This window comes from Nesoenas mayeri, assembly GCF_963082525.1.
Source record: "Nesoenas mayeri genome assembly, chromosome: 3".
Classification (NCBI taxonomy): domain Eukaryota; kingdom Metazoa; phylum Chordata; class Aves; order Columbiformes; family Columbidae; genus Nesoenas; species Nesoenas mayeri.
Window position 1 is genome coordinate 43,692,181 of NC_137544.1, and position 26,453 is coordinate 43,718,633.

At 36.2% G+C, this 26,453-nt stretch overlaps 1 protein-coding gene across 7 annotated transcripts in view; it reads right to left on the reverse strand.

Moving 5' to 3' along the window:
- ASCC3 (activating signal cointegrator 1 complex subunit 3) overlaps positions 1–26,453 on the reverse strand; it is a 267,877-nt gene that overhangs the window by 90,831 nt on the left and 150,593 nt on the right. For all 7 annotated transcript variants that reach the window (XR_013921970.1, XM_080341877.1, XM_080341876.1 and 4 more), the window contains 3 exons: positions 12,170–12,361; positions 11,626–11,850; positions 2,727–2,846 (listed from right to left, as the gene is read on the reverse strand). Coding sequence is in view for 6 of the 7 variants with exons in the window: in XM_080341877.1 (XP_080198003.1) it covers positions 2,727–2,846; positions 11,626–11,850; positions 12,170–12,361 (537 nt within the window). In the remaining variant the exon portion in view is untranslated. The remainder of the gene's footprint in view (positions 1–2,726; positions 2,847–11,625; positions 11,851–12,169; positions 12,362–26,453) is intronic.

Below are 26,453 nucleotides of genomic sequence, written 5' to 3' on the forward strand. Positions count from 1 at the left end.
AAAAATTAAAAAATATCACAACACTTCCCTACTCCTTTGGCAGTCCAAATTATCTGCCAATCTTTTGCCTTACATATAAAAAAGCTAAAGCTATAGCAGTAGACTAACATTTTTTACAAATACAAAGGTTTTAACTTCAAAGGAAAGGTCATCAACTTGAAAAGGCTGTGAAACAATACTCCAGTCTAGAGAATCCACGGCTATCACCCTTCTTGTTGAACTTGCATAATCAGAAATACCACAGAGGAAAAGATCCAGCCTAGAACATCTTTAAGCCATACTCTTAAAAAACAAGCCTTGGCAATTCCACAGAAAGAAACTGAGCAGGTCTGGAGCATACATATGGAAATTTCAGAATGCATGATAAAGTACATTATTATTCACATTGCTTTCTCTAGCTAACTGAAAGAAGTGTTGGGGACAAGCTCCTCTAACTTTTACAGATGTTCTAAACACAAACATACGGCTTATGTGGGTAAAAAAACTTTGCTTAATTGTGGGAACACCAAAGAGTGGGGCCAAAAAAGAGAAGAAAACAGACAAAGGGGATACTGGAAAAAAAAAAGCAAACCAACAAACCAACAAACAGCCACTTTTCCTTTGGAACCCTAAAAGGATGAGAAAATGCCTGTCATCCTAACCCAGGCTTCACTCATACAACACTCACAATTTGCTCCACTTTTTTTCTTCCACTCTTTGTTTCTGCTTGCTGCTCATCATACATTTTGGCCATTTTCCCAAGTCATTAAAAGGCATTATTGGCACCTCTGCCAAATAATAACTTGAAAAGTCACAAATCAAAGCAGTGGGCCTGGAATAGCCTGCTCCTCAGAACAGCCCAGAAATGGGCTAGGTGGGGACAGTAACATCCTGGAGGCAACATGTGGGGTGCAGAATGTGTGCGTGCATGGCAGGTGCCTGCTTGCCCTGGTCTCCCTGTGCAGTATTTGTGCCCTAAATTAATTACTGGACGTGGTGAGCGCCTGTGGGAAGTGCAAGGAGAAGGAGTTTATATCTTCTCAGCTCCACTGAACAGCAGGGAAGTCTGACCCATGATGGTTATTCAGATATAAGGATTCTGAATGTGTAACAGTGTCTGTCAGCCACGACAGATAGAAATTGGCATGCTGCAACATTACTAAGAAACAATTGGATACCTATAACCAGAACAGAAAGAATAGAATGGCCTAAAGCGAGCAAATCTGTGGTTATGCCCGCATCTGGCACTATACCATCTGTATACTGTCTAAACCACAGTAGCTTTGAAGTTTAAAACTGGTTTATCTGGAAATTAAGGAGATTGGCATTGGTTTTGCTCCTGCATGAATGGACATTTCAAATTGATATAATTCGTTACCACCTTAACACAAAAATAGGATATTCTATTATTAGCATGTCAAATAAGAAGGGGTAGAAAGGAGGTTAGGGGCAGGAAAAGACAAGTGATGGCAATCTCTATCTTCTCAGCACCTGAATAAAAACACAAAAGCAAGAGAAGGGGGAGCAACTGTTGCTCCTTTTTAAAGAAAATTATAAAAATATATTTCTGTTAGTGTTTTCTTACTTTTTTTTTTACCAGTTATTACCACCACAGTTTCATTTCTTTAAATCTAAAATTTGTTAATAACACTGGTCGAAAATTCCTGATTAAAAAAAAGGAATTTATAGGAACCCGACAACAATATTCCTCTCACTAGCAAAGCAATTTTTGCTTTTCATTTATCTATTACTCTGTGATTTGTGTTATATTAACATAGGGTAATATGTTTTTTTTAATAGAAAACAGATTTGAGACATCCAGGGTTTCAAAGGTGTCTGCAGAAACTTGCTTCAACAATCGCCTATCTACTTCCACTGCAGCTTCCAATATCAGACACAAAAGCCATAAAAAATATATATCCTGACTTAGATCTCTACGTTACAACAACCAAAACAACTGCTGCTCACGATAACATGACAAATTGCGAAGTCACAAAACAGTTTCAGGACATGTGAAATAAACGGTAGTTACCACACACTTGTGAGAGTTTCACCTGCATGAGGCTCAATTGCCCATGTCCAAACTATGTTAACACTAAATGCTTCTAAACAGCTGTACTGAAAAAAGTAACAATATTCAGATAATTGTAAACTATTAAACTTCCTCAAAAATTACAGATAATGAAAAAAACTTGAAAAGCACTTTCTGTAACTGAGCTCTGATTGTATCACTGCAGACAACACTTCTAAATAAACAACAACAAAAAAATCAAAATACGCAAATAAAAAAGTCTTGTAACTGCTAAATAACAAGAAAGAAGAAAAATAACTGAATTTAAAATGTCATTTTATAATCTATAAGATGTCATGGGATGAAACATTCTAAAGTAAAAGCTGATGGCAGCAGGAGGGCAAGCAAGCAACTCAAGAATGCTTTATCATTTATTTCTAGCCTAAAAAACTGAAACACTGACAACAGGCTAAGTTGCAGTAACTGTATGATAAGAATGAATGTTGCCCTTTGGAACATCATTTGGCTAGTTAAAATGTATTTTTATGTGAACAGAAGGGGCCTCTTAATTTAATGTTAAAAATACTATGCTACAGAAAATATCTTCCCTTTTCCAAGCACTTTAGAAGAATTGCTGATGTCAGGTTAAGTAGAAATAGCAAATATTTATCTTCACATCAGGGAAGGATTAGAGACCCAGAACAGGTTACAGATTTTTTTAAAATGCATTTTATACCTGATAAGCTTTGTGACTGATGCCATATACTAATGGATTTGCTCTCATCCGTACATAAAGATAAGTGTAACTTATCCACTTTACTGCTTCTTCCACATTAGTTACTGTTCCAAGAGCAATCTGGAAAAAGGAAAAGAGACAAAATTAAATGTGTATACTATAGCTGAAGTTTTTGGCTGAAAACATACGGAATTCAGAGCACTAGCACTAGATTAAAGAAAGTGTCAGTATGTTTCAAACTTAAGTTCTTTTAAAACAATCATAGGACAATAACTTGAGCCATTTACACGTCTTCATCTTACAAACACCCAATAACATGCTATGTTCTGTGACATATTATTACATATACAGTGATCCATGTGATCTTTCCTACACTATTTATGATTTTTAGAGTTAAAAGATGATACTGAGCAAGCTTGTTACGAAAAAAGAAGACAAACAAAACAACATAATTCTTTAGCAATTATGCTCAGGGTAATTCAAAGAAGAGTGCATTAAACAAAATTAATCTACATTTAAAAGATTAATTTTTCACACCAATGTAAAAGCACTTTCTGGTTCAAGTCCTAAACCAAATTGTACCAACAATCTTTAGGATTTTCTTCATCACGCTCTCATACTTGGCAATCTGCTTATCCAGTTTTTACAAATAGTTTTCTCTTTCTGTAACTGCAAGTCAAACATACAGGTATCTGCTACATTTTTGTTATATCAAAACATAACAAAATTGAACAGGTAATATGTACAGATATATATATTTATATTTATTCTTTTTAAGGCTAAATCAGGTATCCCACATCAGTTTTTTTATTAAGTGACTTTTTTTTGCTAACTTAATACTGTTATCACCAAATTATTTACCACACACACATTTTTCCTCTATAACTTCGGCTCTATTTTGTATTGGTTACATTCATGAGAAATATTTTACTGCTTAATTCCAGCTAACCTGATTTTACCAGGAGAATTTCATATTTCCTGCATGTTACATGAACAGACATTTTTTGGTTGTTGCCGGTTGTTTAAAAGAAGCCAAAGTCCATCCTACTGAATTTTTCTGATCCATTACTAATTTTTTTAAGTTATTTTTGTTTTATTGGTGCTTGGATTCCATACAAACATTCCATATGACCTGGCAAAACCTAAAAAAAACCTTGTACAACTGTAAGTGATTTCATATGCATGTTCAGATCTAAACATGTAGACCTTAATAATAATACAGATATTATTTCTGAAATAACATAAATATCTAGTAAAAAACAATAATGCAAGCCAAATTTGTCTTGAGTTAAAATAACTTAAGTCCAGCAAAACCTTTTTGGTATCAATGAGTAATAGCATGGAGCACCCCCAAGTTGTTCTCACACATTTTTCAAGAGATATTTTGTTTTTTAATAGCATAAGGAGCTCAGAGGAAGCCCCATTGTGTTGAGTTTTCAAAGTATATAGCTACATAATGCACTGAAGTAGCTAAAAAAGCATTCAGTTCTTCATAGACTACTACAGAGAAAACATCTAAAACAGCCCACAGATAATAATCACTTTGTTAGCTACCTAAGCTAATTTCAGCATTTGGTTTCTTTCCATGACTCAAAATCTTTCAGTACACAACCTGAGACAGCATAACAACGCAGTCCAATAGTAATATTTCCCCCCAAACAACCACTTTCACAATCATGAAAATGTAAAATTCCCATTATTGAGGACAGAGAAGTCAGACAATTAGAAGGAAAAAAACCCACAAGCAACATCTTTTTCTTCTTTCCTTATATGTTCAAATCTCTGATTCTACTACTTACAAATCAATTATTTTCATAAGTTAAAAGTAAAACTGAGGGGAAAAAAGTCACTATGAAATACAGTTGGGTTTCAGATATGGTACTGAAACCCAATACTGTGCTTTCCTTACTCCCTCAACTTTAATGGATATTCACTGAATAATATGCAGAGACAAAAAATAAAAAGGCAACTTCTAAATATTTGCTGCCATCTAGTGTTCTAGTCAAGTTCTTACAGATTATTTGAAAACGTGTATCTTTGTTAAAACAGTACGAATGGCAGAAGTTATCTTAATACGAACACTTAGGAGTAATTATGAAATAAATTATTTATAAAGTTTGGAAAGGACCTCTCTTAAGACCTAAGATATATAATATTTAAAAAATCAATAAATAGACAAGATGACACTTTATTAAGATGAAAGAAAAAAAGTTCTATATTTTCCAGCGTTTCCTCAACCATGTATTAGGTATTTAGATATAGACAGAATAATCTGTTAGTAGAAATATTTACAATACTGACATTGTATTTTCTGATCACATCAATTGGCACAACACTTTTTAAAAAAACCCACCAAACTGTTCAAATACAAATAATTATGTTGTATTTACAAAACGAAAACTTGAGTACTATATTCATTCACTGTACCATGTCATTTTTAGTGAAAAAACTTATCAGCATCACAAATTTTCAACTAACTGTTCAATGTCTGTCACCACCACTGAGTGATGTGCTTAGTAGCATGCATTTAAGTTTGTTTGGGTTTTTTTAAATGCTATCCCACAGACTTTATCAAGTTGAGGTGGATTTCAGAGGAGGTGTTTTAGTTTTTCAAAAAAGTGTAAAGAGGTATAAGTAGCATGGCTTTTGGGGGCTAATTTTTGAAAAATGGAGTTTTTCTCGCTGATATTTCTATACAGATTAGAAAAGTGCACTAAAATGTTACTGATAATATATACTGTATGTATTACATAATATACCATATTTTTTAGAAAAGAATGTTTAATTGCTATTATGTTTGTCTCATTGAGCCAGATTACATACAGTAAATAGTTTTATATATGAATTAAATACTTGTTGTTAAGGTAAGAGAGCAAGGAGTCTTTCTAATAACCTAATAAGCAATTTTCTATTTGCTTTTGAATTAGCATTTCAGCATCTGAAGTGATTATAGTCTTATTCCTGTATGGCTTTTGAAATAATTTCTTCATGCCACTAGAACTGTACCAAGTGGGACAGAACCTCCTCCAGCCACACGTGACCAAAGGACTATTTATAAGAACAACTGAACTACATCAGAGTTGTCATTATGTGTTAACTCCAAACAATTTGTCTATCACGTGGACACCACAGTGGAAGGTGAGGGGAGAACGGATGAGGTTGCTGGTCTCATGCAGGTCAGGTCAGGTCTCAAGGCCCTGGGCAGCCAAGGAGAAAACCCCAGTTTCCCCAGCCTGTGCTTTGCCCCATACCCAGATCAGCCATTCAGTCACCCAGCTCCTAAGTGACATTTTCTTTTCTTTTTTGGAATGGTTTATCTTCTGAGAACCACAATAGTTGCCCATTCTTTCAAGGAAAAAAATAGATTAAGAGGTTTGTCCTAACTAAACAAGTCACCAACTTTTCCATTGCTGGCTTTACAACAAAATCATAAGTAAACAGAAGGCAAGGCACAGTCCCTGGGGAAATTGTATCTCCTGTCTGGCACTCCAAATCCTTGCCGTTTCTAAACTCTTTGGGGAAGGGAGTCATCCCAGCAACAAGCTGGGGTCCAGCTGTGGACATCAGGGAGGGCTCTATCAGGTGGAAACAATTAGGGAAGGAACGGTGACCTGCATCATATGAGCTATTGATGATAGTTCCCAGATAAGTTAAAGTTTATAGTCTAATTAAACCATATCCCCTGCATCTTATAGTACTTCCTGTATTTCCAGAAAATATAGCTGTAGGTATTTTCTGTTTGCCAGCTGGTCAACTGACCCAGGACTCGCTCCTCTCAATTAAGCAACCTAACTGACTTTATTTTATTACTTCTACATTTCATTATGTCCAATGGCACAACTTCAGCAGAAAAGGAAAAGGGAATCATCTCCATGCCTGTGTTAATCAACACTGACCACCTACTCTTCTTCTGCTCATTTTAGAAGAGAAAACCCCCCAAACAACCCCAAACTTGAAACAAATCTCCAAGAGGAAGTTCTCAGTGGATTGAGGTGCTGAAATACAAGCTAAATATCTTAATTTTGGTGTCAACTCAGTGAAGTTGGATGTATTTCAGCTTTTCCTACTCTGTAGCTTACCTAAGAACAAATGTGCTGGGGCATCAAAGCCAGCGTGCTGTCTCTGAGATTAGATGACTGCAAATGCTGAGGGGCTGAAGGTGGCAATGAAAATAAAGCACCTTATCAATTTATCTCAAATTCTTAAACTATTGCATCTCATGGTCTTTAGTGAAATGTATTACCTTTGCATTTGATATCTTTCAGTGGATTTTTATTCAATTTTTGTACAGTTTTTGAACTACTCTATGTTTTAGATACAACTCCCTGCAGCAAAGGGTTCCACAGTCTAACCATCCAGCTGGCATTCTTTCATGTATTCTGAACCTGCCACTGACTCATCCCAGCCAATATTTCCTTTTTTTTTTTTTCCCCAGCAGAGATGTAATCTTTTGCCATGTCACTTCTTGCCTGAAGTGTGGAGGTAAACTAGCATTTTCCTTTCACAGAAGCTGATCTATTCCTTTGTCTACCTCCTCTGAAAATTTTCTGCTTCTAGAAAATAAATTTTGAAATGAGAATTAGAAATACCTTATCTTTTTTGCATCATTACCCAAAATTTCTCTCCTGTGCCACATAAACCTAGGTACAAAATTCAAAGCTCTGTCTTCCACTTAGTGACTGTGTGGCTGGGATTTCATATTGTATTACCACAAATATCAGAGTCATTGTCTCATTCTTAACACCTACCTACTTCTGCTAAGAGACCTGGTCTTCATATCCTTGTGGAAACATGGAGTCTTCTCATATTTACAACTGCTGCCTTCATTCTACTAGTTCTTTCAGCTTCTGATCTGTCTAAGAACAATTCAGCAGTGCTTCTGGCCTTTAACCGGTTTCTCTTTACATAATGCTTATAAGCATTTGGATTTCCTGAGTAATTGTAATAAAAGCAGATTCTGCCCCTAAAATATATCATTTTGTTATGTACCAGTGCAGATTTCCTGATGCTCACAACAGGCTCTGCTATGACAAAGATTGCAGTGGTTGTCAGCCTACTGTCTAGATTTCTGTAACAAATCAGTCAATAAACACATATTCCATCACCACCTAGTGCTATTGTTACTGCCAAAGGGACAGTGTCTATAAAAGATGAACAAAACTGAATGTGCTCCTTAAGACTATCTACCGATCAATACAATGGCACATTTTTAAAATGTATTTTTTCCACAATGCTGCAGCCTATGGAATACTCATGTCCAGATAATCAATTTCTAAAATGCCTGTATCCTTCTCAGAGGATTCCAATAACTTAGATCAAATCAGCCCAGAAGTGTAGATTGACTTCAATTATAAAGAAATTATGAAGTTGCTTTCCAAAAAAACCCAAAAACCAACACAATAGCTCCTTGTAACTGCTTACAGTATTGATTTTCTGTTATCTGGCAGGCGCTAATTTTTCCTGCATGTCATGACAGAAGAATAAGTAACATCACGCCTATCAGATAACAAAAAAATGGTGGTTTCATGCTTTTGTTACTCTACTGCTTTTCAGCATTTTCCATTGCTATTCCTACTAACAAATATTTATCACAGCTATTAACAAAATTCTGACTGCATCTTCAGCTGCTGCAGCTGTACTGCAGCCACAGAATATTCAGTCATTTAAAGACATGAGTACGCTGTTCTTTTCAGATAAGACTACCATCACATAAAATCTGAAAAGGAATAACTCTGTCTAAACTAGTTAATCTGTTTTCTGCACTTCTCCCCAAACCCTGAGGATTGAAAAGAAACTACTTAGCAGAAATACATAATTCCCTGGACACAAAAATCCTTCTCTTTTTAGGTAAAAACCTAAATAAAGCTTCATGACGAAGACCGCTTTTATTTGCTGCAACTTGTTGTTGTTCTTTTGGACAATTTTTAGTGTTTCATACTTAATGCAGACATAACTATCCTAAGCTCACATAGGCCTTTCTCCCTTGAATGCCTTCCTTTTTGATATTTTTTAATCCTCTTCATTAAGTATCCATTTGGACTCACTCAGCTGGTGCTAAAGAATGCTTTTTACCTTTCCATGTCTTCAGTGATTTTAACAGCTTTTAAGCTAGTGGAGGGCTTACTATTAAGTGCAGGGAAAAGGAAATAAAAAAAATACTATGGCATTTAAAAATTTCTGTTTGTATTTGATTTGCATGGCAAGGTTTTGGCAGTGGGTGGACTAAAGGGCTGGCTTCTGTAAGAAGCTGCTAGAAGCTTCCCCCATGTTCAACAGAGCCAGATCCAGTCGGCTCCAAGTCACACCTGCAGCTGCCCAAGGCTGAGCCCATCAGTGGTGGTGGTAGCACCTCTGGGATAACTTAGTTAAGAAGGGGGGGAAAAAAACCTGTGTGACTGGAGCCAAAGAGGGGGATGAGAATAGGTGAGGGAAACAACTCCACAGACATCAAGGTCAATGGAGAAGGAGGGCAGGAGGTGCTCCAGGTGCTGGAGCAGATTCCCTTGCAGGCCATGGTGCAGGCTGTCCCCTTGCAATCCATGGAGGTCCATGGTGGAACAGAGATCCACCTGCTGCCTGTAGAAGACCCCATGCTATAATTGGCAGGTGGACACCCAAAGTAAGCTGTGACCCCATGGAGAGCCTGTGCTGAAGCAGGCTCCTGGCAGGACCTGTGGCCCTGTGGAGAGGTGAGACAACACTGGAGCAGGTTTGCTGGCAGAACTTGTGACCCCATGGCGGACCCATGCTGGAGCAGTCTGTTCCTGAAGGACTGCACCCTCTGGGAGGGACCCACGCTGGAGCAGTTTGTGAAGAACCACAACCCGTGGGAAGGACCCACATTGGAAAAGTTTGTGCAGAACTGTCTCCTCTGGGAGGTTCCCCAAGCAGGAGCAGGAGAAGAATATGAGGAGTCCTCCCCCAAGGAGGAAGGAGCAGCAGAGACAATGTGTGATGAACCAACCACAACACCCATTCCCCATCCCCTGAGCTGCTGAAGGCGAGGAAGTAGAGAAAATTGAGAGTAAAGTTAAGCCTGGGAAGAAGGGAAGGGTGGGAGGAAGATGTTTTAAGATTTAGTTTTCATTTCTCCATATCCTACTCTGATTTGACTTGTAACAAATTAAATTTGTCAAGTCAAGTCTGTTTTTGAAAGTAACTGCTGAGTGATCTCCTTGTTCTTACCTTGACCCACAAGCCAGGGTCAACCCAGTACACTGCTAAAATCACAAGCCTGGGAGAAATTAAAATGGTTTTGTATTCTAACAATCAACCAGCTCTGTTCCATCTTCAATTTTTTTTTGGTGCTAACTACACCAAAGTCAATGCTAGCAGCAGTTTGGTACCTTAATTTACTACCTAGTACAGTAACATACAGAAACAGAGGAGCAGACACTTGCTACATTATAAATATTTTGTTAGGCCATTCTAAATACTTCCTGTGAGGTAAATACCTGGGACTTAAAATTAAGAATTTGAAATCTGTGCAGTGGAAAAGGAGGAAGGGTAGAAGAATCCTGAACTGTAACTATAACCAAATACCTCTTTTCTTTGGTACTGAAAACAGAATTACTCTTAGATTTTTATTTGCCTCTGCACATGAAGTGTGAAAAATGTAAATTCACTTTCTCCCCCAGAAAATAAAACAAAATAATAATTAAAAAAAAAACTAACAAAAACAAAAAACCCAAAACAACTAACAAAACAAACAAAAAACACCACCAAAACCAAAAAGCCCTTTCCTTTTGGCTTATATATGAGTAATTTCTGCTTTTGTGATTCTGGTCTTGCTAGAGAATTTGTACATTTTGGAACTACAACTCAGATCAAAGGAACAACACATTGCCTATTAAAACTTCTCTCTTTCTGCAGGATATTGCACATTGAAAATTAATACCTTACATCTCATACTTTCTTAACGGAGAGGAAAGAAATAGGACTGGAACTCTTGGTTCATCAAGTCAAGTCTTTTCCTCATATGTAAGCACATCTTCCATACAAAGACCATCACTTATTACAAAATCTTCACCATAGGAAAAAATCAGACTCTCCACTACTGCTAAAAGACAGACTGTTCCAGATCTTGTATTTCAGGCAACTTTACTTATGAACGGGGTGAGTAATTCTTATACTCCCTTTTGTGAAAATGATATTTTTTTTTTTCTTTTTCTTATTCACTTCTAGTTCTCACTAGTTATAGAGAGCTGTTGCACCTCCTTTTAAACTTTATTTTGCTAAACTAACCAGCAAGATATTTTTAAGGTATGTCAGTGAAGCACTTTCTGCTGGAGCTCTGTTGAAAGAATACTTGAGATTCCTGCTATAATTCAGGTGGGCACATCCAACACATCCACACACCTTCTAGACAATTTGCAGCAACAGAGACCAAGCCTGAAAAAACAGTAGCATATAGCCATGCCATTTGTTTTTCACACTACTTCAATCAGAGAGCTTCTCTGACCCAGCTCCCAACAGCTGCTTATTATTCAATTGTCTTTGTAATTCTTCACTGACCTGAACACCTTCTGTGAGATAGAATTTCTAATACTAAATTAAAACACATAGAAAAATAAATCCTTTGCTGTGAAGGAAAGAATATCCAACTCTTCTTTCCTCATTTACTTCATGTATCTCAAGAAAAATAAAATGCTTCCACAGTTTTATCTTAATGGTATTCTGACCCTCCACACTACTTCTAATACCTGCTAGCTTTTGTGAAAAGCCCCAAATAGCTTCACATGTGTAACAGTTTACTCCTCTTAAACATACAAACCTACAGACTACCAGCAATAATAGAATTTCCGTTTTCGTTATTTTAAGTGTGACAATATTGCATTTTTGTTTCAAATAATATTGATTGGCAAAGTGTGCTAGTTTCTCTAAATCAGTCAAAGGTTACCTCTGCATTTAGGTTGTCTGCAAGGCTTTCAAGAAACTGGCTTTCAATTGGATTCTGCTGAGTAAGAAGAGTCAGGTAATGACTGAGTTTATCATGGGTTGTAATAATGACGCCTTCTCCGAACTTGTCAAACTGAGGTCGTCCAGCTCGACCAAATATCTGCATGACATCTAAAATTCCAAGGTCAACAAAGGAGCCTCTTTTTGCAGCATATATTTGTGTTCCCTGGTTGAGGAAAAGTTAATAAAAATTAACATAAATACACATGAATATAATCCTGATGAGCTGAATACTGAAATTAGGCAAATATAGCATGATTTCAGAAGTGTACTTTAACTAATCCTTTCATAATCTTTGATATATTTAAATCTTTACTATACAAACTAGACTCCCACTGGAGAGAGTCAGTTTAACGAGATATAAATAACATTTCAAGTCAATCAGACATCTCCCCTCCAGGCCCAAAACAGATCTTGCTATCTATGCTTCTTCACAGGTTTCTCTTAAGACAGATACCTTTGTGCAGAGTAATGGAAGCTCTTACCTTAATAACAACAGCATGAGCAGGAAGATTGACACCCCAGGCAAGTGTAGCTGTACAAACTAGGACTTTGATATGTCCATTAGCAAACAAGTTCTCAACCAAACTTCTGTCTTGCCGCAGCATTCCTGCATGATGAATACCAAACCCGTCTGGAAACAGCTCACGTAACTGTTTATTTCTGGATCTCTGTACCTAGAATGGACAAGCATAAAAATTAAAATCACTTCTAATTACACTACAACAAGCACTGTTAAAAAATATGCAGAAAAAAAGACAACTGAATATTATTAGGAGTCATATGAAAGAAAATATTACTATTACTGTCAAACTTCTCATCAATGCCAGTATTTCATGATTTTCCATAAATGAATTTGACTTCTGTTCTTACTTTCCAAAGAATCCACCTCACTGTTTAAAACAATATTTTTTTAATAAAAATATAGCTTAACTGAAACAGAGATCTGAATTTACTGGTAACTAGTATGAACACTGAAACGGAGAACTCACACTTTGCTTTTCCGTAAATCAACTAATTCAGGCTATGCAGGCAGCTAGGACAGGCTTAAGGCAGCAGATCACACACTATACTTTACATTAAGGAGGGGATACCCTTCCCCACCACCAGCCATTGCATCGGCTAGGCAAGCGTGGATTAATAAATTAATAGTACAGAATTAAACTGTTCATCTGCCCCTCATTTTTACCTTCCCCATGCATAAGAGGCTGGGATCTCAAATCTGCAAAACCTCTGGTCCTCCAGCCTCCCACTGTGTGCGAGGTCCGTAAGCACAACTCCCTTATTTCTGGGTGCTAGTTTTATCATGCTTCACCTGAACTGACTATTGAGTCAAAATTAAGAAAATCTAACACACCTGCCTTCCAAACTCTAAACTGTGAAACTCCAGTCATTTTGGAGTGTGTCTTCCAAAGCAACAGGGAAAGAAAAAAGAAACCCAGCCACTTCAAGAGGAAACCCAAACCACCAGAGGCCATGTCATTTTAGCCCAAGGGGAACAGTTGTCCATCTATTCACAAACAAGGCTTTGGGCTAAAGCTCAAGTATTCACCAAAAGTACAGTTAAGATGACAGGAGGAAATGCCCAGTAACCCTGCCATAAACTGGAATAAAGGACCATCAACCAAGCTTATATGAGCTTAAATGTAAGGTCAGAAAACATGCTACATACAATCTCTCTACTCTCACACCTGGCTACTGGTTTCTCAAGATTTTCGTGTTTCTATGTCCCTGATTTGCCACAAACACCTCTGATTTTCCTCTCATCTCTTCCACATTCCTACCTACCACACTCACTACCTTCCAAAACTGATTGCAGATGAATATGACAGCAGAAGGGCTGTGGTAACTATGACTCTAATCTTTCCCTAAAACAGATTTATCTTTGTCAGCAGAGAATCTCTACTTTTCTTGAAAGTTAAGTATTTTTTGACTAGCATTCTATTTTCAGCCCTGCATATGACAGTTAATTAATTCTAGATCAAATTATTATTATTATTTTTAATCTTCACATTTAGTAGTACCTGACACACAGGCACTGAAAGTTAGATAGGGAGTGGATAAAGCAAAGCAAAATATGGTTCACAGTACTGGCATACTGCCAAACATGAACAATAAGTCTCTGCAAACACAGAAATAAATAGGAGGATGGAAATGCAATTATAAAGGAGCATATGAAAGGGAAAATATTGTAGGAAAAACACATTTCTCAGCTTCATGATTATCCAGCTTCTCAATATCTGATCTTTCTTGCTTTAGCAGTAAGTATTTACTATTAATTTAAAAGACATCAAACTCTGCTTTTAACTACACATGATTTTTTGGCAAATTTAATTAACTGCTGTAGTGCTTAAAAATGAACAAATAAGAAATCGAGAAAGTGGCAGGGTAGTTCACGAAGCTTATTATTTATGAGCTAGCGCATGGAAACAAGTATTTCATAAAGAACACAAATGCACCCGGGTTTGCATTTATGGTCTATCAACAACAAAGCTCACAGAAAACAGGCATATGTAAAATTCACTTCAGCTGCAAATCTGAGAACAACTGTGACAAACAAATTTGGATTGATCTTGATTACATTCAGAATGTGGTGTAAGCATTTAGAAGTGTAATCAGCTTTTGTCTTAAATAAAGTAAATCTTCCTATGTGATAAGTCAACCATCAGAAATTTCACTTTTTTAGTAGAGTACTGGTGTCACATGAGAATTTTACAGATATTAAAATAACTACTTTTCAAAAAGGGCAATTATTCAATATAAAAAATAACACTTTAAATATTATAATCTGTAGCTGAAAAAGCCAAATCTTGTTGTCAAATCTCCACAATTTAAAAACTACATACCTTTGTTTGTAACCTGATTGCTTATGTTGACTGTTGTGACTGAAAAACAGGGCAATTTACAAATGGGAAACTAAGAAGATTAAAACCTTGTACTATATATGGAAGGAAACCGTATTGGTTTACAGTTTTAGGAAGTACAATTTCACCAATTTAGAGAAAGGAACTTGTGACTATAGGAAAAAGGAGCAGGAAGTGGAAAAGTTTGTGACAGAAAACACATTAAGATACGGCAATGCTAGTCTGACTATAATTCAAGTACATACAAGCTTAAGATCAACCATTTAAAAATACACAGGTACACCTAAATGGATTCATATAGTTGCATTTAGAAAGAATGTTCACATGCTTCTAAAATCTACCACACATTCTAACACAATATCTTTGAAATATTTAAAACTCATGGGTTTTGTCTTTAATTTATTGAATCTATAAAGTGTTAGACTTCCAGGTTAAACAGTAACCCGTTTGGAGACACATTAAATAATTTCTTTTCCAACACAAAAGATGTCGGACTTTTTAAAGCGAAAAACTCACAGCCCACTTTTCACATAGGAAAAAAACAAACGCCAAGCTAATCAAATCACTATCTTCAATGATTGCATTAACTCCAAAGAAACTGAATTAATTTTCCTTCCATAAATTTGGGGGCATTTTAAATTACAAAGGTCCAAGGCAAGTTAGTTCAAGAACAATGAAGTAACTCAATTTTATGAAGTGACACTTGAGAAAATTAATTTTTTTAAAAAAATACATATCTCAGTGATGGCTTGGAATACTGCTCACACAGCATATCATTTAATGGCAAGACAGTTGCAAACAAACCTTCTAAGCTCTTGTGCCAATGAATTGCATGGTTATTCTCTTAAATATGAATTTTAATGGTTGCAGAGACAACAAAACCAGCAACTACTAAATAAGAGAAGTGAAACTAAAAGAACTTACACACCTCCTATCCTATTCTATTACAGACTTAAAGGTTTTGCTTAAAATTTATACAAAACGTTACTAAGTGCCTCAGGTGTATGGAGAAGTTGTTATTATGAGGTCTGGCTCTGGTCTCCTGATTAGAATTGATTTTCTTTCCCCTCCCTTATTGCTCAAGAGGGCTGTAGATTTATGAGCTTTGCTTACATGTGTGTGTGCATCTAAACCAGTACATATTAAATAAATTCCTAGCTGAGCTTGCTGCCTCCTATATTTCTCCTTTAAATACCTTGACTTTCACGCAGTTCTTGATTAAAACACATTAAAAATGTCACAATTTGACACAGAAAAATGTCTTGCTTAATTTTAATAAGCGAGGCTTACGTAGCAGAAAAAACATTTAATCAAGCTTCAGGGTATTTCAGCTAAAGACTTAAAAAAGGTAACGCACTTCCTTACCCTTTTCTTGCATCTAGTGTCATCAAGACTATAAGCTGCATGCTTTTTGCCTGAACTACCAATACCATGTGAATCAAAGTATTAAATTTTTAATAGGCCTCTAGCTAGAGTTTTTCTTATTTTGTCTAAAAAAAGCAAGTGAAAAAGAGTAATAAAGCTTGATTATGACAATTAGCTGACAATAAATTATGTTTTGATAAGTGAAACATCAATTTATGTATTTTCTTTGATCTCCAATTTCTACACTCATCTACAACAGACTAAGTAGATCACCACCACTTGGTAAGATAATCTATTTTTTCTTTCTGTAAATTACTTATTTTTCTTTCATATTTCCTCATTTTGAAGACACTGTTGGCAACTTTGAATTTTGGTGGGGTTTTTTTTCCCCACTAATAACACAGTTTTTGACGATCATGTATTTTCCTCCAGTAACAGAAAAGGAACAGGCTATTCAAGTATATTTCTCATGATCACCTTACCACAGCAAAACTTCATGCTTGTGAGTGTAAGACGCAATCATTGCAATTTCCTTTCTGTGGATTTCACAATAAGACAGCACTTGCTGTTTGTTCAGAATGCATCATCATATTTGTTCACTGTTTTGAGCCATTTATTCCCATCCTTCATTCTCTGCACTGTCCTAACACCCTGTATGGTACTAGCTCCTAATTTTGAGGCCTCATTAGCTTCACTTGATGAGTGTCTGTGCTCAGACACCACAGATATCACAGACACCTAAATCAAAGTAAGGTATCTTTTGCTGCAGCCTTCAATGAAGGGCACTTTAATTAGTACTACTATAATGTGATTAATACAATCCAATTACTTTCAAAACAACTGTTCTTTAACTTTCCTGAAAACATCCAAAAGTGTAATTCTTAGGCTGACCTTCTAAATTACTTTAAGTTCCAGCTAGGCAAAAATCCTCCTCTGCCTCATTCATATTAATCATACTGCGGAATCTGTTCTCCTGGCTCATTTAAAGAACACTGATTGTCTTTCAAAATTTATGAGAACAAGGTAAGGTGGGAGAAGCCTCCATTCAGGCAGCTGAGAAAAGCAGCACAAAAAAAGGGAGGTTGAAGATACCATCAGTGAGCTTACTCCTATTCCTTAAACAAAAAAATCTAACATGACTTCAGTATGTATGAGGACTGAGAGAAATGCAGAGAAATGATCAAAGGATTGCACGATCATTCACCATTTCTCTTTTTCAGAATGCACTACATACATGTTGCATATTAATGAATCTATAGAAGTTAAATCTCTAACAAAAGTTTTATTCCTTAACTCACAACTGCTGTTTAAAAGGGGAGAAATCAAAACTTCGGTAGTGCTACCAAAACCCTGGTAACAGGTTTTTAAATATGAAGTCAAAATACAATAATTTCTTGTTACAGAAAAAAAAAAAACCATTAAGCTCCTTAATATGCACAGTTAGAGCAAATATATGAATCCTAGAGAAAATACTAAACCATCAAGACAAGCAGTAACACTATCTGACAGTTTATGAAATAAACTGAACATGAAGAAATAGACTGGAGTCTAAAGGGAGAAGAAACAAATGCATTTGATCTACAACTATTTCACCTGAGGATTCCCCTTTTATGAATCAGAACTTCTATTTGCATTATTCAACTTGTACTGTCTGCATAATAACTAAGCTATAAGCAGCTGTTTCTAGGACAAGGATGAAGTGGCATATTATGTGGCAACAGTAAGATTTAATTATTATTTGATTACAGCAAATAATTAACTTTGAAAGAAGCTTTCCCTGAAAGATTTAAAAGTTGATGACATTCTTCACCATGAGGGTGGTGAGGGTCTGGAACAGGCTGCCCAAAGAAGCTGTAGATGCCCCATCCCTGGAAGTGTCCAAGGCCAGGTTGGATGGGGCTTTGAGCAACCTGGTCTAGTAGGTGTCCCTGCCCATGGCAGGGGGCTGGGAACTAGATGATCTTTAAGGTCCCCTCCAACCCAAACCACTCTTTGATCCTACGATGACTTCTGTGATTTATATTTATTAAACAATTGGTCCTTATCTTGTGTTACCTTTCATATTCCTTGAGAAACAGCATGAAATGGAAAATTGTTAGTATTTACTAAATACATAGTAACACACTAACTCATACATAAACAACTTTTCATGAAGCTCTTCTGTAAAGTTATAAAACAATTACTTACAAAAAGATACCTGGCATTTCAATACATCAGATTCAGTCAGTGCTTCTGTGCTGATATGCCCTCACATTAGTTCCCTCACTCTTTCCTGGGAACAGTAGCATCAGCTTCATTGACTATTCACCCTGCAGCTGGTTCCTGTGAAGAACCCAAAGACTACCAAGAGCTCTCCTCAACCAAGATGACTTGCATGACCTAGCAGATCATTTCTGCATGGATGCAGGCTGGCTAATATGCTATTCTACTTAATGAGCATGCATGCTCATTATCTATATCTTCACTTTTAAAATGTGTGTTGCTATTAACTTTGCATAGTTATCCTGAAGTACTATCTCTGTCCAACACTTATTCTTTTTATTGGGTTATAATTAGTGGGTACCTGGCAGGACAGTATTTGAAGAAGGTAATTCTAGCAAACATGTGAATCAGTTTGAATTTCTCCTGGAAGAGTCAATAATCTAATTGTCTCCCTCTGGAGATTTAAGTTCACTGTATTAAAGTTAGAGTTGTTTAAACCTATGAGTTACTGATCAGATCAATTTACTGAAAGTACGTTAGTAAGTTCTGTAAAGTGCTCTAAAAATACCTCTGAAGGAGAAAGAAAGGAGAGCAGTGTGACTGCTTTGCTTAAACATCTTCCTGTGTCATTGTAAAGATAACAGTTCTTTGAGTGCAATCATCAGGAGCACATAATTCAGGACTAATTTTCGGTATGATAGTATTATAAATGCTTTTCTTCTGAATCTTCCCTTTGTGTGTATGCAGGTTTCTATTGACTGCGGGTTCTCTCATGACGATACGTAGTTTAGAAATATTTGTTCAGAATAGGAAGCTATTTGTCCATAGTCCTCAGTAGGCCACAGACTTTTTTCAATTGTTGCACTAAAAGCAACTCTCTTTACATGTCTTTACATGCACACATTATTTTCTGCAGAACAAAGCTACCTTCAGTGAAAGTTTTAAAATATTTTAGGTCTATATAACAGTTTGTAAAACACATAGTTTTCTGTATGAAAAAGAGAGAGGAAGAGAAGTTCAGACAAATAGGAACAACTGCCAAGCAGCCATCTAAGTTAGGAATGTCTTCTGACAGTTGTATTTTTTAATTCAAGTGAAATAATGGCCTCTTCAAATCCATACAATTTTCATTGTGTATGACTACCAGTTTTGAGATATGGTTAGATGATACTAGATTTTAGTACACTCTTTTGCTTATCTTTATTTTTTAGACTTAGATGTTTACTTTTCAGCCCATGTTGCTAACTCCTGTACTTTTTTACAGGGTTGGTGTTTGTAGATATTCAATGAAGAAACAACTTTGGAAGCTGTCGTTCCCTTTAAAGGAAAATGAATTCTGTAAATATGGTCTGAAAAGTCTTGTCTGCTTTCACAACTGAAGAGTGAAAGCTTATAATTTTCCTGCTTATACCACAGTAGTGGTAACTAGGGAATTTGAAACCTGGAAATCTGGCAATTCAATGATTCCCTGATGTACTTTGTGTATGATAACATTGTCATTTTTCAAAATAATTCAGGTTTATAACATTGCAGTTGTACAAATAGGAACATTATTCCTTATGTCATTGTGCTCCAATTAGAGAAAAGTTAAAAAAAAAATCCTATGATTTTTTTCTTTCCTTCCCATAAGAATTCACAAGGAAAGGAGGTATAAGGCAGAATTTCTGGCACATTTTTCTGTTGCCCTGGCCTTACCACAGATCATAACCTATTTATTGCACAAGTTTGTGTTTCATCCAGTTGTCACATTAGGGAGTGATGGCTACCGGTGAAAGAATGGATTTGTATGGTGTCCAGAAATGTCTTGCCTTATTCAGTGTGCTCTTTTTACAGTACACTAAGTAATATCATAGCAGCTCCATCACTTTTTTCATTGAAAAAGTTACGACTGGAAATACAATTCTACGGAAGGAGCAAGACTAGCAATCAGATTGAAAACCCTGCAGAGGTTTAATTTAATCTTTGATTTATCAGATCTATAATCTATAGCGCGGAAAATAAAAGTGTTTACAGATCTCACTGAGGATAGAAGCTGAGAAAATTTAGTATTGCTAAAGTGTTACACTTTTGAGCCAGCCAGACAAGCCAAGAATGAACGAATCACGAATGCAAGTTTGACCATGCGCAAATGATAGAATCACAAATCACCAAGGATGTAGACATAGTTCCAAATTACCTCACTTAATGCCCAGCTATTATAAAGAAAAATAAAAGAACTATTTGTATAGACATTACACTACCTCAACTTGAGCCAGAACCTTATAACACGGACCAAATTAACCCAACAGTTACTTCAAGCCAGACTGTGGTGTCTATCTTACAACTGAATGATTTACTGCTTCTTGGATTAAAAGGGTTTAAGAAGTTAGAAAGAAAAATAAATTATTCTGTGAAAACACACATGGAAAGGAGCACCACATTTAGACAGAAAGGAAATATTTGTTATAACGACCCCGTTTAAGCTCCACCGAGTGAAAATGCAGTACAAATAATAATAATTTTCATATATTGTACAATGATAAGCATCTTTCTATTGTTTATAGCAAGTGAAATAAAAATTATATAGATATTTTTGTACTGGTTCAGTGTAATGAAAATCTGGATTTCACAGTGCCTAAATAATCTCAAATCTTGTTGAAAGAAGTGTCAAAACATTTCATTTTAGTAACAACATGAAAATGCACATTAAGACTGAATTAGTTGTATAACATTACAATTTTAAAATGTATGCAAAATCATGTAAAGCTCTGTTTTTCTTTCTTGTCAATTTAGAATTAAACAGTTCTCTCTCTGGGAATAGTCATGAAATATGTAAAACACAGCAAGGTATCCATTCTTCTCCAGCCCTTGAGACAGGAGGTCCTGTCATCAGATTTGTTAACCACTTGGTGTACGCAGAGGAAAAGGTCATAAATCTAGGTCTATGTTGCTGACAGCAGAAGTTTTCAGTATGCTGTTCGAAAACTAGCCAATAGTGAAGACATACAGCATGAAAAGAAACTGACAGAGGAAGAGACAGTTGGATGACATGCAAGGGTAGCATTGCAGCACCAAGGATGAATCTGTACTGGTTTCAGTTTGAATAGTGACATCCTCTGTAGACCTAGTTAAACCTTGTGTTGCCATGCCTAACTGTGCAAAGATTTCAATATTTCTGCTTCAACAGGCAAGTGATACTGCATCGTTTCTATAAAAATATTTGTAATATCTGAAAACACTTTCTTTGCTTTGTAATACTCAAAACTGCCAATCTGATGAGCCATGGCAATACTGGATGCGTTTATACTCAGACAATGAAAGCAGAAGGAGTTTTCAAGATCTTTCCAATACGGCTGCAGCTTACTTATTACATATTATCACGATTTTTAGTGCAACTCCTCCTCAAAGGCTACGCTGACTGACACCTCATTAACCCTGCAAGAAAAAAATCCATTTGTGAACATTAAGCACATTTATCACTTCATAATTAACCGTAATAGTCCACTACAACTTCACAACTATGCAAGGTGATAGATGGAGGATTCTTTAAAAGTATTGAATTTCTCTTAGAAGTTTTCTAGGTAATCAGAAATGTGCTGTATGAATGACTAGTCTATAGGCTTTTCAAGCAGTTTTAGACTGGCATTAGTACGTAGGACCATGAAAGCTGAAATTTAACAGGAATATAATTTTTTGAGAGATGAACTCTGGGTATTAAATGTCTTTTGATTTGCTATTGTGGCTTGGTTTCTTTACTTTTCTAGCTTCTGCCCTACAGCATGGAAGAAATAAACATAACAATACTAGGCAGACACGATTAAAAAAATGCAAGTCAATAATAGTGGTACGAATCCCTAAACTAAAAAAGGTCAAAATCATACGCACTGCTCATTAAATAATTGAGCTATGTTACCTGAACTTTAACAAGAAAAAAAGATAAACAAACTAGAACATCAGACCATCTGCAGCACTGTAAAATTAATACTTTTCACTGACACCCGTGTAATACGAACACCCATAAGAAAATTCACGATGGAATTAGCATCACAAAGTTTTTTTGTGTGCTAATAATATTAAACAAGTCTCATGACTAAAGACATTTTATTCCTCCTTTGTCTTTGCTATTTTAAGAGAATTTCAATGATTACTTAATAACACTTTGTAGTTTAGTGTAGCTAAATGTTAAGTCTTCCAAGAGAAGCACTTCAAAAAATCTCCAAAGGTTATGAAAAATTAGATGTTTATGTATTTTCATATTGCAGAGTTCACAGAGGATCATCTGATTAATTATACTAAGTTATAATAATTGATTTTTCTGATAAAGCACTAACATAAAAAAATCTCTTCAGAAATTAACAGACCTTTAGGTGGTGGGAACAGTGAAACTTGGTTTCCTATGAATTGTATATTCCTTGTACCCCTGCCCCAACTCAAACGCATGCCCATCACATTTCCATAACCTCATCTCTCCCAGAATTATCTCTTTGCCTTATTGTTTCAGAAGTATTTACGGTCTACCCTCAGCACAAAAAAGTTCACCTTCAAAATGACATTTGTAAGACTTAAGCTGATTATCAACATCACCATTTGATATTAGCAACACCTTTGACAACTGTGTTGTCTTTTGTTAGTTTTATTCCAAATTACTTGCAGGTCACTCTCTGAAGTTCTGCAACCACAGTGCAGAACCGTGAAGCCTGTGGACTATTAAACATCATTCAAAGTCGGTTTCAAAGGTAACACGATGTCTTTACACAACTAAAAGGTCAGAGAAGTAGCGCCTAATAAGTGGTGAAACAAGAAGGTTTATATTATTGTGCTCTTTTGGCTGGCAGACTTGGGAATTTAGAGACAAACTGTCAGCTAAACTGAGGCAGGTATGAGGCTTCCTGCCAGAGGAAACCAGCTGAGGCAAGAAAGGAGCACTATGCAGTCATCTGTGATTTTACAGCCAGATCCTGTTTAAATGTAGGGTATTTTCCCACAGACCTCTCCTAAATTATGAGATTCCTTGTAGTTTTAAACTCCACCTACCAAAAAAAAAAGTTTTATTACTGTGGAAAAAAACCAACCTCCTCAAATCCAGCCTTTATAGTCCTCATATTTCATGCCACTTACTAACATTATGTTTCATACTCCATGAAGGCTGCAAGATAATTGCTTTATAAAGTTTGAAAATCACAGAGATGAAGATAATTATGTATAATCAAATTTGGCTTTGAAAGGCTGTTTTCTACATCCACAGTTCTTCAAGCATGCACCTAGCACATATAACTCCTCTCCAAGGCTGATATTTTGAGTAAAGGATGAGTTATTTTCTTGAATAAGTAATTTTTATAATATATTTACAGAGGTTTGAGAAAAAAAAATATTGCATGGATGTTAACTCACCAATCTGCTTTGTCTGGGGTTTGTATACTAGATTAGAAATCCTCTGCCAAAACTGAGGAGCTTGCTATTGTTAAGATATTGTAATTCATATACCATTATTTTAAAACAGGCTAAACAGATTCTTCAGTAAGCTAACTTTAAATGTCTTACATATCAGATAGATCTCAGAGGAAATTTAAGAGAATAACTCACATATCAAACATGCCATGGTACTGGAAGAAGCAAGGAGATTGTTACCTTCTCACTTAGTTCAACGCATAGCAGCACACAGCAGGTGAGTGGGGAGCCACTGTGCTGCTTCCACAGGCCCTCTCCAGTCTCAATTAATTGCCATTTTTCATACTCTGTTTACTTATCATGCATACATTAGTGCTAATGACTGTTCAAAAGTGTTAAGTGCCATACTGTGAGCTTCACTTTCTTTTATCTTTTAATTATAGAATCATAGAATCATTTTGGTTGGAAGAGACCCTTAAGATCATTGAGTCCAACCATAACCTAACTCTGGCACTAAACCATGTCCCTAAGAGCCTCAATCTTTACGCCTTTTAAACCACTCCAGGGATGGTGACTGCACCACTTCCCTGGGCAGCCTGTTCCAGAGCTTCACAACCCTTTCCACAAAGAAATGTTTCCTAATATCCAATATGAACCTTCCCTGTGTTTCTTCTGTACAATAGTCATATCTTTTCAAAGCATTACATCCGTCATGCATTTCCTCTCCTTAAAAACGTTTTTCATCTGACAACTCTGCCTTCTTTTTAAGGGCAGCCTTATCTCAAAAGGCTTTGCAAAATCCTTCATCTAAAATTTGAACCCTTATCTGTAATACTGCACCTGTTGCGGTGTTAGGAGCCTAAGAGGAAATCAATCAGTAAACAATACCAACACTTGACTTAAAATTAGTATGTCTATATAATGTATCACTTGAAGTAATAAGATTTTTAAAACTGAGTATCTTATGTTGTTTTAAATGACAAAAATAACTGAAGTCAAAACATACATAAAATGTCTTTTCCCTATTTCAGATTGAAAGCTACTGCTTTCTGTATAAAATAGTTCTATAGCTAACACTGTAATCACTTTCAAGGCATATTAACAGTTTTGCTATATAAAGAGAAACTTTATCTGACTGTACAATGCTAAGGCGAATATGTTCACAGAGTTTCGTAAAACCCCACCCTCCCCCCCACCAGGGTTATCACCAGGCTATCAGTTTTAAGTATTTTAAAGATGGTAATGCTTCATTATGAATTAAAATCAGAATAAAAGGAGTGGAGAATCTCTGACTCTTGCAATCTGTACAAACTTTTAATTAGATGCAGTGTGACAGATATTTAAAAACTTCTACGGTTTTCCTTGAATTTCTTATAATGCACTTCAAAAGCTAACAGAAAATAAGATATATTGTATATAAGATAAAAGTAAACAACATAATGAATAAATAACTTAGAATATATTGCAAAGCAAACTTGGTGATCATCACTCATCTTCAGAAATTGTTTTATGCATTTGAGAATATTTTACTCTGCAAATTCCAATCTAAATATCTGAAAGTATTCAACAAAAGTATTTCCTTCTACTAATCTTGTATTTGGATTTCAGCTAATTTTTAAATTGATTTTTTTGGCTTCAAATATGGAATTGCCAATTATCTTGTCATAGGAATTTTACACAGAACAGAAATGCAGAAGCTACACTTTTCTGTAACACTGGTGTTATCCCTACTATCCCCAGTGACCACTCACTAGAGGAAAACCTACTGAGCCTGTTTTCCGTGATAATATCAGACAGCCTTTCTGATCAGACTTATAGAAACAGACTGATGACTTAAAATTCTTGGCGTAGCCTTTGCAATCTTGAGATCAACCTAGAGAAGATTTCCTACTCTATTTATTTTTTTGAGGAGGCATCACTTGAGATAACGAGATAGTTCCATTACATTTGTTTAATCTGCACACTGTTAAAACCAAAGATAAGAGGGCCAGCTATTGCTGTCTGGTATGGAGAAATACCCCTATAAAGTAAAATAACTGCCTGATGGTTTGAGACAGGCCACTTTGACAGCAGCTTGGTACGGCAGGGTTCACTTTGAGATAAATCCTTACATCCTTCCTGTGTGATCTGCTACAGGTGAACCTGCTTTAGCAGGTGGGTTGGATTAGAGGATCTCCAGAGGTCCCTTCCAGCCCCAGCCATTCTGGGATTAAACTACTGTCTATGTCCACATGCAGATCTGTGCAGCCGCAGCAGGAGCCTGAGCACCCTTTGCAGTTAATGGGTGCCAGGCAGCTGGGCTTGTCCAGCCTTTCTGCTCCCTGACCACCCCGTATCTGCTCAGACACCCACTTGGCTCCACTGCCTGAAATGCACTGAGCTTCACCAGATACAACCAAGGCTCAGACACATCACACATTGTTAGTTACCATATGCAGAACCCTAAAATCTATGTCCTATAACCTTAGCCTGAAAACCACTCCACTGGCATGCTTCAGATTTGGACTAATCAACAAGAATTATCTTGGAAAGAATTAAAGACAAAATAGACCCTTAAATAACTTACTGTTGCAACAAATTTCTATTGTAACTGACCCAGGTGGCATGGTCTCAACATTCCCAGGCGGAACATATCAATAACAGCTCTTAATTATCACTCACTATTCCAAGTAAACTAGAATGTGCATTAAGTGTCTTCACACTAATCCCTGCATATTCTGATACTGAATACTTTCTATCACAGAAAAAAACAAAGGAACAATTGAAAAGTTAATGGCCCTATACATGAAAATTAATCAGATCATGCTATGGTTTTAAATACATAAACATGATGGAACTAAAAGTTGATAAGAACATACTACAACTGAAATGTTCCTAATCTGTTGTTGTAGGACAAAAAATGTAATTAAATGCCCAGCTAAGATCAATTTTCCCCTTACAAGAGAAAGGATGCCATCTGTTAAGTGATTTT